The sequence below is a fragment of the Salmo trutta genome, chromosome 25, assembly GCF_901001165.1.
Source record: "Salmo trutta chromosome 25, fSalTru1.1, whole genome shotgun sequence".
In the NCBI taxonomy this organism is placed as follows: domain Eukaryota; kingdom Metazoa; phylum Chordata; class Actinopteri; order Salmoniformes; family Salmonidae; genus Salmo; species Salmo trutta.
In genome coordinates, this window is record NC_042981.1 from 26294326 (window position 1) to 26311754 (window position 17429).

The window sequence follows — 17429 nt, forward strand, 5'->3', positions numbered from 1 at the left end:
GGGGCCCCAGTATAGTATAAGGAGATTTGCAACACACATTGAAGAGAATGGGGTGGGGAAAAGTCGAATTCAGGAAGTACAGTTCCACTGTTTGCCCCTAGGAAAATATTATTTCATTAAAGTATTGTGCGTGTGTGTTCATTGATTTCATTCAGTTTGTCTGGAGACATCAAGGCCAGCTTGATTTTCTGGTAAGTGTTCTGCGGTTGCGCATTCAGTTACCGAAAACTCGTAAGTAAAATCACATGATTTGTGTCTTGTCATATGACATTGATGAGGGCGACAAGCAACCAGCGACTCTGGACTTCACTAAAAGAAATAACCCTAAACTGTCAGGGATGAAGTTCGTAACTTTTTTGTGCCGATAATATGTGGAGTATGGAATGTTGGGGAGTTTTGTCTACGATTGCTGCCGCCTGTCTGTTAGGTAAGGTTTGTTGTCTTAGCTAATCAACATTAACGTTAACTTTAGCAGGCAGCACTGTTGTTAGATATCTAGATATGACTAATGGCAATTTGTCTACATGGGATTATTTGAGGTACCCACTTCTGCCAATGGCACTGTAGATACCTTTTAGTTTGTAAACTTTGTCAAGACAGCCACACCATATCACCATTCTGATTTGATTTGACATATTTTACAAAACGTGAAACTTTAATTGAATGATTCAAAACGTTCATATATGACTGAATGCAAAATTACACACTGCTTTGCAACATTGTTGCATAAATGTAGCTATAAAAGTTTAACATTCCACTTGTCACGTGAAGACATATATTTTATTCATCAAGCCCTGTACATTCAAGTGCACAGTTAACACATTTACCAAAACTGTAAATTACCCAAGCAGTCCCGAACAATGCTCTGGCAATCTAAACTCAATAGAATATAATGTACAGTACACACAGAAGGCCCTGGCCAACTCGGAGCATTTTGGAGTTTAAACCAGGAGAAATCATATGACCTGGTTTTGAATAATTGCAATTCTTGAAGAGGGTGTCTGTCTCTCAGCAAAGCAGCTCAGCTCATGGCTAATGTGATTACTGCGACAATAAGGTCTCTGTTTGCTGCTGCTCTCGCTTCTGTTTCCCCAACTCACTGACAGGTCAGACACCATGATATCTTGTGTTAACGGCATGTGATAATGAGACAAGCTATCATGGTATCTGACCTGTCCACAAATAGCTACATATCCTAAAGAAGACTTAATTTGAAATACTTGTGAAACATTGGCTACCACATTGTGAAATAGATCAGTTGGTTGTGATTCAGAATGACAGCATCATTGTAAGATATCAAAGGAATGAGGAAGTAGACATCTAAAATCTTTCATGTTGGAACTTTGTGCCATTCTTTGATTAGAAACAAGTCTTAAAAAAACATGTGCTTTACAATTTATAAGACCACAAAAACAACAAAAGGGATTTGGAGAATTTTCCTCAAACAGTAAGGGTTAGTCTGTGGATGCCTACTGAAAGATAATCTAATTACAGTGAGGGGAAGGTTAGTGCCGTGAAAAAGATGGATCGACAACCAAAACCTAATAAAAGATAAAGGGAACCTGAGTGAACAAATAACAAATGACATACTTATTTCATAAACAAAGTTATGCAACACCCAATGCTCATTTGTGAAAAACTAATTGCCCCTTTACACTCAATAACTGGTTGTGCCATCTTTAGCTGCAATGACTCCAACCAAACACTTCCTGTAGTTGTTGATCAGTCTCTCACGTCGCTATGGAGGAATTTTGGCCCACTCTTCCATGCAGAACTGCTGTAACTCAGCAACATTTGTGGGTTTCAAGCATGATTTGCTTGTTTCAAGCCCTGGCACAACATCTCAATTGGGATTAGGTCTGGACTTTGACTAGGTCATTCCAAAACTTCAAATGTGTTGCTTTTTAGCCATTTTCAGGTAGACTTGATTGTGTGTTTTGGGTCATTGTCTTGCTGCATTACCCAACTGCGCTTTAGCTTCAACTCACAGACGGATGGCCTGACATTCTTCTGTAGAATTCTCTGATACAGAGCAGAATTCATGGTTCCTTCTATTAAGGCAAGTCATTCAGGTCCTGAGGCAGGAAAGCATCCCCAAACCATCAGGCTACCACCACCATGCTTAACTGTTGGTATGAGGTTCTTAATGTGGAAAGCAGTGTTTGGTTTTTGCCAGGCATAATGGGACCCATGTCACCCAAAAAGTTATACTTTTGATATCTCTGTCCATAGAACATTCTTTCAAGAGTCTTGATGATCTTCCAGGTGCTTTTTGGCAAACTTGATTCAACTTTTGGATGACATGGGTCCTATTGTCATAGAGGAAATCAGAAAGCGGACAAATACTTTTTCATGGCACTGTAGGTGTCACACGACCTCCTGAAATGTGTTAAGCCTGCTCCCCAGCATTACTAACTCTTGCCACCATCAGTACACACACCTGCCTTTCCCCCCGTCACGTGCATCAGCGATTATTGGACTCACCTGGCCTCAATCACCTGTTTATTACCTCCCCTATAATTGTCAGTTCCCCAGCTCCGTTCGTATGTTGTTGTTACCTGTGTGCTGACACTGTTCCTGTCTTGGTACCTGTCTGGTCTGCATTAAATGTTCAACACTCTGTACCTTCTTCTCATCTCTGTCGTCAGTCTTTTCAAAGCCATCAAATACCAATTACCATTTTTCTTCTGAACCATACAAATTAGTCATTGACCCATTATGTTTCCAGAAAATCCAGCTTCCCATGTCATGATCTGCTCTATTTCCAGGCTATGCCTTTGTCTATCAACCACAGTGCTACTTAGAGGCTGGGAATATACATGTTTTCCTGTTTCTAGAACTATTTGCTCTAAAAATCTGGTTATAACAGGTGTGGTGGTGAGCCAGACGACGGCTCCCACGATGGCTCCTGCTGTGATGAGCACCACATTCATTGAGAATGTGACGGCGACCACCAGAGCCAGTGAGAATGTGACCGTGACCACACCCATGCTCCTCAGCACCACATCCCCAGGCTGCTCTGCCCTCAACACCTCCACCTGTGAGACCTGTGTCCCAGGGTCCTACTCTGACAATGGTGAGTCTAGATGTCCTGCTAGCCTTACTTACCCTGGCCTGGCAGGAAGATGCTTAGTTTCAGTGAAGGGAGTAAAGGGGCAGCAGCTAGCCTAGCGGTTAAGAGCATTGTCAGTAACCCAAATAATTACTCAGCACTGTAATGTCGTTTTTACCCATGTAACATCTATTTTTTGTGGACAGTGGACACAGGAGTTGTGTTGTTGGTATGTAGCTTTTTGCTGTATTATTTGACTCCTGAAATTTGTCCGACCTCTACAGACTAACTGAAAGTGAAAACTTCTTTGGTTCAAATGTAAAACGAAGGTGGAAAGTGTTGTAAACAGCACCACCTGTTGAATAACAGCCTTCTGATGTCTCCCCAGACACCCTGCTGTGTTCCTGCTGCCATGAGCCAGGGCTGTGTCTGTTTGCTGGGGCTTGCCTCCCATGCTCCGGAGGCTTCTTTCAGCCTCTGGCTGGACAACAGCGATGTCAGCCCTGCAGCCAGGGTTTTTACACTAAGTACGTCTCTGTCAACTGAGGGCATAGTTGATTCACAAACATTCTGTATACCACTGTTGCATTGACCCTCTTCCTGTTCTCCATCTCACCTTGCAGTTTCACCGGCAGCCGTATGTGTCAGTCCTGCTCCCCAGGCTCCTACAGCAACAACACAGGCTCTGACTCCTGCCGAAGCTGTTCTCCAGGTATTTATATCAATATTTTTCTGTTCTTGTTGTAAAATCATCGCAATAATGACTTACTTGTTACTATTACTGTTATTATATTATACTGTGTTTGTTTGTTCATCCATGCCTATATGCAGAGAAAAAGGAGTGAATAGAAATGTTGTAACAACTGACAAACAATCAGCTCTACTGTATAAGAGCTGGGCTTTAGTCATGCGCATTCAAGTAATCCAACTCGTTAGAAAAATTGAATTGGATGTATGTTTTTTTAAATGGAATGTGTTATTTTCAGGTTTCTATACATCACAACAAAATGCCACATCGTGCAGTCCATGTCAACAGGGAACGTTCTGCAAGTAAGTGGCCCTTTTGTCACCTTAGATGTGTGTTTTCTTAACTAGTGTGGTTTGCACTGCAGCGGGATCTACACAACTGGCCCTGTGGCTTGTCTGCAGATCTAACATGGATCACATGCTCTCATCTCATGCAACTGATATTACTTACCAAAACAGGACACACACACACAATTGGGTTAGTAGTAGGCATTGAAGAAATAATTTCATAGTTCAGTCATCAGACATGGGGTGGTGATAGCCAGCAGTATTAAACAGTATTTTGTAAAGTTCTTCCCTATTCATTGCACCCTTGTGGCCGTCCCTCCCACAGCTCCTCCAGTTGTGCTCTGTGTCAGATCTGTCCTGCTGGTACAGAGTCTCTGCAGCCTGCTGCCAAGGAGTGCACACCTTGTCGTCCAGGTAACTGCCAGTGCCAGCCAACAATATCAATTGTGCTATTTATAATGCATACAGTGTGTTAAAAATGTTTTTTTTAATTATTTAATATTTTTTCTGAGAATGTTCCATTCAATGTAATATAAAGTAAATATTCAACTATGACTGTATATGAAGTAGCTCTATTCACAGATGGGTTATCTGGCACGGCATTAATTACATCTATAAACACACAAAATGAAGGCATGATCTACACTGAACAAAAATATAAATGCAACAAGATACATTATAAAGTAGGTGCCTGGACCAGAAAACCAGTCAGTATCTGGTGTGACCACCATTTGCCTCATGCAGCGCAACACATCTCCTTTGCATAGAGTTGATCAGGCTGTTGATTGTGGCCTGTGGAATGTTGTCCCACTCCTCTTCAATGGCTGTGCGAAGTTGCTGGATATTGGCAGGAACTGGAACACGCTGTCGTACACATCGATCCAGAGCATCCCAAACATGCTCAATGGGTGACATGTCTGGTGAGTATGCAGGCCATTGAAGAACTGGGACATTTTCAGCTTCCAGGAATTGTGTACAGATCCTTGCGACATGGGGCTGTGCATTATCATGCTGAAACACGAGGTGACTGCGGCAGAGGAATGGCACGACAATGGGCATCAGGATCTCGTCATTCAAATTGCCCTCGATGAAATGCAATTGTGTTCGTTGTCCGTAGCTTATGCCTACCCATACCATAACCCCACCGCCACCATGGAGCACACAACGTTGGCATCAGCAAACTGTCGCCCAAAAGACGCCAAAAGTCTGCCATCTGGCCAGTACAGTTGAAACTACGATTCATCCATGAAGAGCACACTTCTCCAGCACGCCAGTTGCCATCGAATGTTAGCATTTTCCCACTGAAGCCGGGTACGATGCCGAACTGCAGTCAGTTCAAGACCCTGGTGAAGACGGCGAGCATGTAAATGAGCTTCCCTGAGACAATTTCTGACAGTTTGTGCAGAAATTCTTCGGTTGTGCAAACCCACAGTTTCATCAGCTGTCCGGCTGGCTGGTCTCAGACAATCCCACAGGCGAAGAAGCATGATGTGGAGGTCCTGGGCTGGCGTGGTTACACGTGGTTGTGAGGCCGCTTTGATGTACTGCCAATTCTCTAAAACAATGTTGGAGGTGGCTTATGGTAGTGAAATTAACATTAAATTCTCTGGCAACAGCTCTGGTGGACATTCCTGCATTCAGCATGTCAATTGCACACTCCCTCAACTTGAGACATCTGTGGCACATTTTTAGTGGCCTTTTATTGTCCCCAGCACAAGGTGCACCTACACTACCGTTCAAAAGTTTAGGCTCACTTACAAATGTCCTTGTTTTTGAAAGAAAAGCAACTTTTTTTGTCCATTTAAATAACATCAAATTAATCAGAAATAGTGTAGACATTGTTAATGTTGTAAATGACTATTGTAGCTGGAAACGGCTGATTAAAAAAAAAAAAAAAAGTATTATAAAAAAACGGAATATCTACATGGGCGTACAGAGGCCCATTATCAGCAACCATCACTCATGTGTTCCAATGGCACGTTGTGTTAGCTAATCCAAGTTTATAACTTTAAAAGTCTAATTGATCATTAGAAAACCCTTTTGCAATTATGTTAGCACAGCTGAAAACTGGTGTTCTGATGAAAGAAGCAATAAAACTGGTATTCTTTAGACTAGTTGAGTAGCTGGAGCATCAGCATTTTGTGGGTTCGATTACACCAGTCTCAAGGCCAGCATCCCGGAGTCGCCTCTTCACTGTTGACGTTGAGATTGGTGTTTTGTGGGTACCATTTAATGAAGCTGCCAGTTGAAGACTTGTGAGGCGTCTGTTTCTCAAACTAGACACTCTAATGTACTTGTCCTCTTGCTCAGTTGTGCACCGGGGCTTCCCACTGCTCTTTCTATTCTGGTTAGAGCCAGTTTGCACTGTTCTGTGAAGGCAGTAGTACACAGCGTTGTACGAGATCTTCGGTTTCTTGGCAATTTCTCACATGGAATAGCCTTAATTTCTCAGAACAAGAATACTGACGAGTTGCAGAAGAAAGGTCTTTGTTTCTGGCCATTGAGCCTGTAATCGAACCCACAAATGCTGATGCTCCAGATACTCAACTAGTTTAAAGAAGACCAGTTTTATTGCTTCTTTAATCAGTACAACAGTTTTCAGCTGTGCTAACATAATTGCAAAAGGGTTTTCTAAGGATCAATTATCCTTTTAAAATGCTAAACTTGGATTAGCTAACACAACGTGCCATTGGAACACAGGAGTGATGGTTGCTGATAATGGGCCTCTGTAGATATTCCATAAAAAAAAACAGCCGTTTCCAGCAACAACAGTCATTTACAACATTAACAATGTCTACACTGTATTTCTGATCAATTTGATGTTTTTTTAAAATGTACAAAAAATGTGCATTTCTTTCAAAAACAAGGACATTTCTAAGTGACCCCAAACTTTTGAACGGTAGTGTATGTAATGATCATGCTGTTTAATCAGCTTCTTGATATGCCACACCTGTCAGGTGGATGGATTTATTTTGACAAAGGAGTAATTTGTGCACAACATTTGAGAGAAGCTTTTTGTGCGTATGGAACATTTCTGGGATCTTTTATTTCAGCTCATGAAACATGGGACCAACACTTTACATGTTGCGTTCATATTTTTGTTCAGTATAATTCAAGGTAGTACACCGTAATAGCAGAGATTCAGTCAGTTTTAAATGGAGGACATTTTAGTGGAGTAATCTGATTTAGGATGTATTGATGAGAGGATGTTTGGTTTTGGACAGGTATGCACAAGGCTCCCCGTCAGAGTATGTGTCAAATCTGCAGCAGCGGCTTCTTCCAGATCCGCTGGGGCCAGGAGACCTGTAACCTCTGCCCTGAAAACCACTACTGCCCAGTCAGTACCACATCCCTGACTCCCAGTAAACACCTCCAATACTGAAGGTATCATTAAGGGATTTCCTGACCAACTTGAATGACCAAGGCTCACGTCATCTGTTCCACAGAGTCCAGATGTGAACCCCATCCTGTGCCCCGGTGATGCCTTCTGTCCTGAAGGCAGCACTGCTCCAGGTTACTGCATGGAGACCTTCTTTCGCAAGGCAGGGGAGGAGTGTGAGCTGGCCCCCGTCACCATTGCTTTACTTGTCATAGGAGGAGGAGGTATGTCTGAAGAAACATGTTGAAAATATTGGTGTAGTGGAAGGAAAGTGGTTTGAACTTTAGGCTACCACTTAGATGTTGAAAACCCTTGTCAAGCTGTCATAGAGGTGAGCAAAATAATTGGCTTCCCATATTTACTTCTTTTTTTGTGACCCTTTGAGAAAAGTTGTTCACTGACATGAACCTTGTTTATTTCTTCTAATTGCACAAATTGTAATGCATTTTCTGGGCACTACTAAGTACAAATATCCAAATATATGATTTAATTATCTTGTTTAGAGGTCATTTGATCAGGAGGCAATATCTTGTAGCAAAAACAAAGTGTAATAGAAATCATGCTGAAGTAATAGAGTAGTAGTAAGTGAACGTTGTAGTCTTGTTGCATACAGTCTGTTTTCTTTATTTCCTCTGGTCCAGTGGCCCTACTCTTCATCATCCTGCTGGTGTTGCGTCGAAGACGAGACACAGACGGAGAGCTTTCCCTCGCACGACAACCTCTGTTACGCAAAGAGCGGCCGCAAGGTCGATACTACGGGATCCCATGTGATGCCGAGCCAGTATACGCTGGTTGGTGAGCATGTCCCCAGCCCCATCTGATGCCTCCAATTATTGGGGTAAAATGTCTGGCTTTCAGAGCAAAATCAACTGAATTCTATGTACCTCAGCTTTGGACTAATGGACCATAAGAGAAAGCAGACTCACACCAAATCCTAGCCATGGTTTACCGAATGTCCATTTGAGTACTTTTGATAACTCACCAGCTCTTTCATGCGGTACATCTCCTAGATGTAATCTTTTATTTATTTAACTAGGCAAGTCAGTTAAGAACAAATTCTTATTTTCAATGACTGAAAACGACAGATTTTTACCTTGTCAGCTCGGGGATTCGATCTTGCAACCTTTCGGTTACTAGTCCAACGCTCTAACCACTAGGCTACCTGCTGCTGTCATTCTTGACAAGCAGAAGTGTTTTTCTTCAGTATTTTGTGCTTTAGTGAAGGCTGACCCTATTACATTTGTTAAAAAGAAGAGAAAATGTCAGCAATTGAATTCCTCTTTAGGTTCATTAGGTCAATGGTTTAAAGAGGCACGCAGGATGGTTGAGGAGGTTTGAAAACTGCTTGTTGAGCCTCTTATAAGGACTTTGTTATATGAAAAGCACTTGTTTTTGTTTGTAAATGTTACTGCATTCATTTATGGTAGATCGAAAGTTATGCTTTAAAGATTGTTTTAAGTAAATGTTCCCCTCTTTCACAGAAATAATCTTTCCTGGTTATACAGATTAATAATATTGATGTGAGGTACTATGTATTATCTTTATGTTTGAAATGCAAATCTATATTCAGCATTAGCAATGTTTTTGACCTGTTCTTTAAAAGAAAATTATATTTGTATGTTTTAAAGAAAAACACTGACTCCACTCCAGGGTATATACTGGAATAAAGCAGAACTTTGCACTACTTTCAAGTGACATTCTGTTGAAAATTACTAGCCTATAAAATAACAAGATGCAGACTGAAGTTATTTCCATGATGCACGTTTATTAACAAAATGTCTGTAAAACACGCAATAAACACAAAGGATGTTTCATGAGGTGTGCGTGTGCGAGCAAGAAAACTAACTTTTTACAGGATCTCGTACTGATTGTCCTAATGTAGTACACCGTAGTAGTTCATTGCATGCGGTGATGCCAATTTAGCAATTTTGTTGCTAGATTTAGCAACTTTATTTTTCAAACAGCACCTAGCAACAAATTTAGCTATTTTTAAAAATGTATTTGGAATTGTTAGCAACTTTTGAAAAGTGACTCAAACGCTAAAATGCACGCATTTTTCCTCTAAATGACACAAAAACGATTTTCTCTGTCACACACTCAGTCACAACACACGGGTCTGGCTGCAAAAGTGCACTGTGAGTGACGTCAGCAGCAGGCGCTCAGCTCGTGCTCAGGCAGCAGAAGGCAAGCAGCAATTTCCGTAAATTGCAAATCATTGTTGGCTGGCTGACAGCAGCAGTAGTATGGGTTCGACGAGCCAAACCCAATGAATATAGTTGGTCACAAATGTGTCTCAATCAAAACATGTCTCAATCAAAATCGTACAGAAAACAGTGGTAGTCTGTACCTGAACAAATGTCAAATCATATTTTTTGCCGAGATGGCCAGTCAATTTGAGTTACGTTATTGAATATTCTACGTAATGACGCAGTTTTACGTTATCACGCAATGACATCACAACGTAATTTAGCAACAAATCAACCTGACCTCTAGCAACTTACCCTGAAAATTAGTTGGCAACACAGATTGCATGACAAAAAAAGATGGGGGCCACCATGGCAAGGAACGTCTCTGGTATGTAAATGCTTTGCCACATTATTCAGATATTAGCTACCTGTGATCAATTCAATGTTTTCTGTAAACTCTATTGCTCTGTTTTACAATCATAATAGCTAATCTCTTGCTAACAAGGTGACTTTCATGGCTATGATTACCACATTCTAAGGTTATCAAATGCCAGCCCATACATACTCTAGTCTGATTAATCGGTAGTTTTACACTGAGTATACAATACAGAATGTTGAGTAAAATTTATTTAAACTTTCGCTACCGGCTGCTTGAAATTTGAAACAAAATATTCACAGGTAAGTATTGTTTACCCGATTTAGAGAGCTGGTAGGTATGGTTCGGTTAGGCACCAATGTAAAAATGTGTTTTTTTAAATTTGATATTCGGATTTTAATCACCCCCCCCCTCCTAAAAAAACTAAGTGTGGATTGTATCTCAGTTTTTATACACCTTTTTGATGTAGTCTGCCAATACAGGCTTCCCTGGGGGTCAGTTGGTATACCATGGTGTTTTCAACTCCAGGGTTGTGGGTTCGATTCCCACGGGGGGCCAGTACAAAAAATATAAAAAAATATAAATGAAATGTATGCATTCACTACTGTAAGTCGCTCTGGATAAGAGCGTCAGCTAAACGACAAATGTAAATACAATCTTAAAAGGGGTTTCCTCCTTGTTTAAAGCTGTGTACAGTTCGTTAAGCGCCAGCTTGTATTTTAATTGTCCTGAGGTGGAATTTATACAGCAGTAACGATAACAGCCTACAACTCCCTCGGGAAGTGGAAGGGTCATCATTTGACCATCGGGTATTCCAAGATGGGTGAACAGTGGGTCGACACTTCTACCGTGCTGGAATAAGCACACCAGTTAGAGTTGATGAAGAGGGAAACTCCCCCCCCCCCCCCCCTCAATTTGCCCCACTGTCCTGTCCCCCAGGTGAATGGCGAATCAATCGAGTTGGATAGCTGTGGGGGGGGGGGGGATCTTGTCTGAGAGCCATGTTTCTGAAAAGCAAAGAATATTTCAGTTCCGAGAGTCCCGTCGGTAGCAAATCCGCGATCGGAGGGGATCTATTTTATTATCAAGTGACTGTTTTTTTCCCTTTGCCTTAATCTCACCAGGATCCCCCCCTCTCTTGCCTCTAACGCCGGCGTTTCCTTTTGGGTAGCCCGAATTTTAGGTTGGAATTAGAGTCCAGGGCAGATGAGTCGAAGTAGAAGGCAGAATTGGGGTAAGTAACTGCCGATCTGTTGTTCAAGAGTTCTTGTCGGTTGTAAGAAATAATAGCGGATACATTTCATGAAAATAGAGTAAAAATAAATAACAAAATAATCACAAACAGCTGGGTCGGAGCTTGCAAAACGGCCATCCAGACCATCCAGTACGGCACCATTGTAGGCTAAACATTTTTTTTTAAATGCATTTACAGATGGCATACAAGTTTGGTATTAAGCCACATGGAAGTTCACATTTTCGAAAAGGCATTTCTGCCCAAAAATGCATTTTGCTAAAATAATTGTTTACATTCAAATGTCTCCTGTGAAGTAATGACGCCCGACATGCCTAGTTTCCTGAAACGAGTCACATATAACTATTGGCTTTCAAAAGTAAACAATACTTTCCTGTGGATATTTTGTCTAAAATTTAGAGCAGCAAGAAGTACAAACCGCACTAGCCCAAAGGCCGGCTGATGGCGACGTTGAGTCGTTTCATTTTACCGTCCAAACGCAATACATTCTTATCCCTTGTGGACCAATAGGTACCTAAAACATTCTCCATTCAGGCTGCATAGGCTTCAATATCATACTTAACATTTTTAAATGGCGAGAAGGCGGGGGAAAAACTGGGGAAATATGCGTGCTTTCCTTATGAAACACCATTTTCCACCACCACGCTAGTGGCTAAATGCTAATCCCGGATGTTGCCTATCATGTTCAGACAATCAGGTTGAAAAGATCAGACCAGGGGTTCTGTTTCTTTTACAACAGCGCATTATGGGAAATCAAGACTGTTCTCAGGGCAGACCTGGTTGTAGCTAGATATGTCCGAGTTGCGTCGGGGACAAATTTAGCATTTTAGTTAACCCTTTTCCTAAACTTAACATAATTCTCCTAACCTGCCAAAGTACACATTTTCCAAATGTTTTTGTTGCCTTTTAGCCATTAAATAACGTTAAGGAGGAAATCGAAACCTATGCGGCCTGAAATGATATTTTTTTGTAGGTACAAACGGGTCCATGAGGGATACAAATGTATTGCCAGCTGCATACAATGCGTTTGGATAGTAAAATTAAACAACTCAATATCGCCATCTGCTGGCCTTTGGGCTAAAACCGCCTTGACAACCGGTACGAGTAAGTTTAAATGTATTTTTATTCAACATTCTGGTTTGTAAGGAACATTTACATGATTTTGCACACAGATGTTTCAGGGTGTAGGCCTATATACCAATTAATTGTGTATTACAGCCTGATTAATCAGACAACCCATACTCATGCTAGCTTGCTAGCTATTTCTATGGTCAATGTGTTGCTAACGTGTAGTGTAATGCTAATCAATATACAAGTTAGTGCCAAAATAATGGAAAAACTTGAATAAATGAGGGATACAAAGTATATTGAAACCAGGTGCTTTCACAAAGGTGTGGTTTCCTGAGTTTAGTAAGCAATTATCATCACATCACGACAGGGCTGTAGTGGAGCAGGTTAAGAACTTCAAGTTCCTTGGCGTCCACATCACCAACAAACTAACATGGTCCAAGCACACCAATACAGTCGTGAAGAGGGCACGACAAAACCTTTTCCCCCTCAGGAGACTGAAAAGATTTCACATGGGTCCTCAGATCCTCAAAAGGTTTTACAGCTGCACCATCAAGAGCATCCTGACGGGTTGCATCACGGCCTGGTATGGCAACTGCAAGGCACTACAGAGGGTAGTGCGTACGGCCCAGTACATCACCGGGGCCAAGTTTCCTGCCATCAGGACCTCTATATCAGGTGGTTTCAAAGAAAAAGGCCCTAAAAATTGTCAAAGACTCCAGCCACCCTAGTCATAGAATGTTCTCTCTGGTACCGCACAGCAAGCGGTACCGGAGCGCCAAGTCTAGGACCAAGAGGCTTCTAAACAGCTTCTACCCCCAAGCCATAAGACTCCTGAACATCTAATCAAATGGCTACCCAAACTATTTGCATTGCCCCCCCCTTCTACGCTGCTGCTACTCTCTGTTATCTATGCATAGTCGCTTTAATAACTCTACATATATAGTCGTGGCCAAAAGTTTTGAGAATGACACATATTAGCCTGCTGCCTCAGTTGTATGATGGCAATTTGCATATACTCCAGAATGTTATGAAGACTGATCAGATGAATTGCAATTAATTGCGAAGTCCCTCTTTGCCATGCAAATGAACTGAATCCACAAAAAACATTTCCACTGCATTTCAGCCCTGCCACAAAAGGACCAGCTGACATCATGTCAGTGATTCTCTCGTTAACACAGGTGTGAGTATTGACAAGGACAAGGCTGGAGATCACTCTGTCATGCTGATTGAGTTCGAATAACAGACTGGAAGCTTCAAAAGGAGGGTGGTGCTTGGAATCATTGTTCTTCCTCTGTCAACCATGGTTACCTGCAAGGAAACACGTGCCGTCATCATGGCTTTGCACAAAAGGGCTTCACAGGTCAATCCTCAAGAGCCGGGTGGACAAAAAAAAACCCCACAAATTCTGACAAACTCCAAGCATTGATTATGCAAGAATGGTCTGCCATCAGTCAGGATGTGGCTCAGAAGTTAATTGACAGCATGCCAGGGACAGCCGGTAATTATACTTCAATATTCCATAGTAACATCTGACAAAAATATCTGAAGACACTGAAGCAGCAAACTTTGGAAATTAATATTTGTGTCATTCTCAAAACTTTTGGCCACGACTGTACATATTACCTCAATTACCTCGACACCGGTACCTCCTGTATATAGACTCGCAATTGTTATTTTACTGCTGCTCTTTATTTAAAATACTTTTTTTAGGTCTTTTCTTAAAACTGCATTGTTGGTTAAGGGCTTGTAAGTAAGGGTTTCACTGTAAGGTCTACACCTGTTGTATTCGGCGCATGTGACAAATAACATTTGATTTGGGCCACCATGGCTATGCCCCCATAGGATGATAATGCCCCCAGCTACAGGCCGAGAGTGGTCACTGAATGGTTTGATGAGAATGAAAATTATATAAACCATATGCCATGGCTGTCTCAGTTACCAGATCGCAGCCCAGTTCACACTTATGGGAGATTCTGGAGCGGCGCCGGAGACGGCGTTTTCCACCACCATCTACAGAGCTCCAATTGATGGAATTTATTTTGGAAGAATGTAAACGCATCCCTTCAGTAGCGTTTCAGACACTTGTAGAATCTATGCCAATGTGCATTGGAGCTGTTCTGTCTTGTGGTGGCCCAATACCCTATTAAGATACTTTGTTGGTGTTTCCTTTAGTTTGGCAGTTAGCTGTATATGCTACTGTTATCAGTTGTGAAAAAGTAGCTAAATGGCTTCCCTAATTTTAGGAATTTCCGTCTCTTGTATTCATAGGCTTGCAGAGGTCATTGACTGTTTGCCAGGGGGCAGCAGATATGTCGCTTCTCCACCATAATCCATCATCAAACCGTGCAGAGTTCTGTGCTTTCTACCCCTGCATGGGCTTGTCTGTCTGCTAAAGCCACCCAGACACCCCAACAGGTCATCCTGTTACGGTGGGGGCTGCAATCACATAGTACTGCTTAGCTTGATCAGATTCACCCTACCAAGTTATATTGTGCAGATTCAATTCACTAAGTGCAATTAGCTTCTTTTTTTTTACTATTCATGTTTTCCAAGCTTTTGTTTCAATTGTTAATTTGAAAGATGAATCCAAATCAATTCATAAGATTGTTGGCAGGCATATCAACTGGCTTTATCTTTGAATGGCATGAAACTGGAAAGGTTTTATTAAATTTATTTTTACTCATTTGGGTGGGGCTTGGTTATTGCGGGGTTGCACCTCTCATTCCCAGCCTGGTCCAGCAGCCAAGCAGAAACCTCACGTACATTAGCCTGAAGAAGGGAAAGAGGAAGTCTGTGAAATCAGTGGTGAAGAGGTTCATGCGGCTGCACTGTGGCCTATGGATTAGACGCAAGGTAATGTACAGTCTCTCATTCAATGTTTTCCTTAGTTTCTGAAACCATAAAGGTTGTGGAAATTACCTTATCCCAGTGTCTCCTCTGTCTTTGAATTGACACTGCTGGTTCACAACAGGCTGGATACAAGAAAAAACTGGAAGAAGTTGCCTGCAAGAAAGAAGCGTTTAAGGGAGCATGTGTTTTGTAACGAAACACCGACCAAGCTTTTGGAAAAAATGACCACAAAATTCTGGAAGAGGAGGAACTTGTTTGTCAATGATCCCTACAAGAAATACCATGAATGTGTCAACCTAAAAGTCTAACAGCCCAGTGGGTTCTTCAGCAACAAAACTGATGTGTGCGCAACTCTTGGGGCAAAACAGACGGGGTTGGCTTTGAACGAAAGGATTGTTGACAACATGTAAACTATATTTCCTCTCTCAAAATTTTTCTTGAAAATAACTGTGCACTTCTCTCAAATACAGTGACTGGCGAAAGTAGTCACTCCCCTTGGCATTTTTCCTATTTTGTTGCCTTACAACCTGGAATTAAAATAGATTTTTGGGGGGTTTGTATCATTTGATTTACATAACATGCCTACCACTTTGAAGATGCAAAATATATTTTTTTTGTGAAAAACAAGAAATAAGACAAACTGAACATGAACGTGCATAACTTCACCCCCGAAGTCAATACTTTGTAGAGCCACCTTTTGCTGCAATTACAGCTGCAAGTCTCTTGGGGTATGTCTCTATAAGCTTGACACATCTAGCTACTGGGAGTTTTGCCCATTCTTCAAGGCAAAACTGCTGCAGCTCCTTGAAGTTGGATGGGTTCCGCTGGTGTACAGCAATCTTTAAGTCATACCACAGATTCTCAATTGGATTGAGGTCTGGGCTTTGACTAGGCCATTCCAAGACATTTAAATGTTTCCCCTTAAACCACTCAAGTGTTGCTTTAGCAGTATGCTTAGGGTCATTGTCCTGCTGGAAGTGAACCTCCGCCCCAGTCTCAAATCTCTGGAAGACTGAAACAGGTTTCCCTCAAGAATTTCCCTGTATTTAGCGCCATCCATCATTCCTTCAATTCTGACCAGTTTCCCAGTCCCTGCCGATGTAAAAACATCCCCAGAGCATGATGCTGCCACCACCATACTTCACTTTGGAGATGGTGTTCTCGGGGTGATGAGAGGTGTTGGGTTTGCGCCAGACATAGTGTTTTCCTTGATGGCCAAAAAGCTTAATTTTAGTCTCATTTGACCAGAGTACCTTCTTCCATATGTTTGGGGAGTCTCCCACATGCCTTTTGGCGAACACCAAACATGTTTGCTTATTTTTTTCTTTAAGTGATGCCTTTTTTTCTGGCCACTCTTCCATAAAGCCCAGCTCTGTGGAGTGTATTGCTCAAAGTGGTCCTATGGACAGATACTCCAATCTCTGCTGTGGAGCTGTGCAGCTCCTTCAGGTTATCTTTGGTCCCTTTGTTGCCTCTCTGATTAATGCCCTCCTTGCCAGGTCCGTGCGTTTGAATGGGCGGCCCTCTCTTGGGAGGTTTGTTGTGGTGCCATATTCTTTCCATTTTTAATAATGGATTTAATGGTGCTCCGTGGGATGTTCAAAGTTTCTGATATTCTTTTATAACCCAACCCTGATCTGTACTTCTCCACAACTTTGTCCCTGACCTGTTTGGAGAGCTCCTTGGTCTTCACAGTGCCGCTTGCTTGGTGGTACCGCTTGCTTAGTGGTGTTGCAGACTCGGAGACCTTTCAGAACAGGTGTGTGTGTGTGTGTGTGTGTGTGTAGTATATATATATATATATATATATATATATATTTATTACACACACACACACACTGAGGTCATGTGACACTTAGATTGCACACAGGTGGACTTTTTTAAAACTAATTATATGACTTCTGAAGGTAATTGGTTGTACCAGATCTTATTTAGGGGCTTCATAGCAAATGGGGTGAATACATATGCGCACGCAGCACCTTTTTTTATTTATTGTTTAATAATTTTTTGAAAAAAGTTTCACTACACCAATTTGGACTATTTTGTGTACTGTCGTGGCCAAAAGTTTTCAGAATGACACACATTAATTTTCACAGTCTGCTGCCTCAGTGTCTTCAGATATATTTGTCAGATGTTACTATGGAATACTGAAGTATAATTACAAGAATTTCATAAGTGTCAAAGGCTTTAATTGACAATTACATGAAGTTGATGCAAAGAGTCAATAT

General features: G+C 41.6%; 2 protein-coding genes and 1 long non-coding RNA gene across 4 annotated transcripts in view; all 3 read left to right on the top strand.

Moving 5' to 3' along the window:
• The first annotated feature begins 175 nt into the window (after positions 1-175).
• On the top strand, positions 176-9283 carry si:dkey-21a6.5 (major surface trophozoite antigen 11). 2 transcript variants are annotated; one of them, XM_029713405.1, is made up of 9 exons: positions 176-191; positions 2870-3076; positions 3441-3579; positions 3676-3764; positions 4039-4102; positions 4413-4501; positions 7312-7424; positions 7534-7690; positions 8108-9283. In XM_029713405.1, the coding sequence occupies exons 2-9, from the start codon at positions 2902-2904 to the stop codon at positions 8263-8265; spliced, it is 984 nt and encodes a 327-aa protein (XP_029569265.1). In that variant the 5' UTR covers positions 176-191; positions 2870-2901; the 3' UTR covers positions 8266-9283. The 2 variants fall into 2 exon arrangements, with proteins under 2 accessions (XP_029569265.1, XP_029569264.1); XM_029713404.1 differs by lacking the exon at positions 176-191 and adding an exon at positions 245-427.
• Positions 9284-9981: 698 nt separating this feature from the next.
• LOC115162263 (heat shock 70 kDa protein 4L) overlaps positions 9982-17429 on the top strand; it is a 44816-nt gene continuing 37368 nt past the window's right edge. Inside the window, exon 1 of the mRNA XM_029713413.1 lies at positions 9982-10040. Coding sequence (XP_029569273.1) covers positions 9997-10040 — 44 coding nt within the window. The 5' untranslated portion in view covers positions 9982-9996. The remainder of the gene's footprint in view (positions 10041-17429) is intronic.
• Positions 11004-15423, top strand: LOC115162268 (uncharacterized). Its single transcript, XR_003869505.1, has 4 exons — positions 11004-11262; positions 14620-14780; positions 15081-15204; positions 15323-15423. It is a non-coding gene; the product is annotated as an uncharacterized LOC115162268 (long non-coding RNA).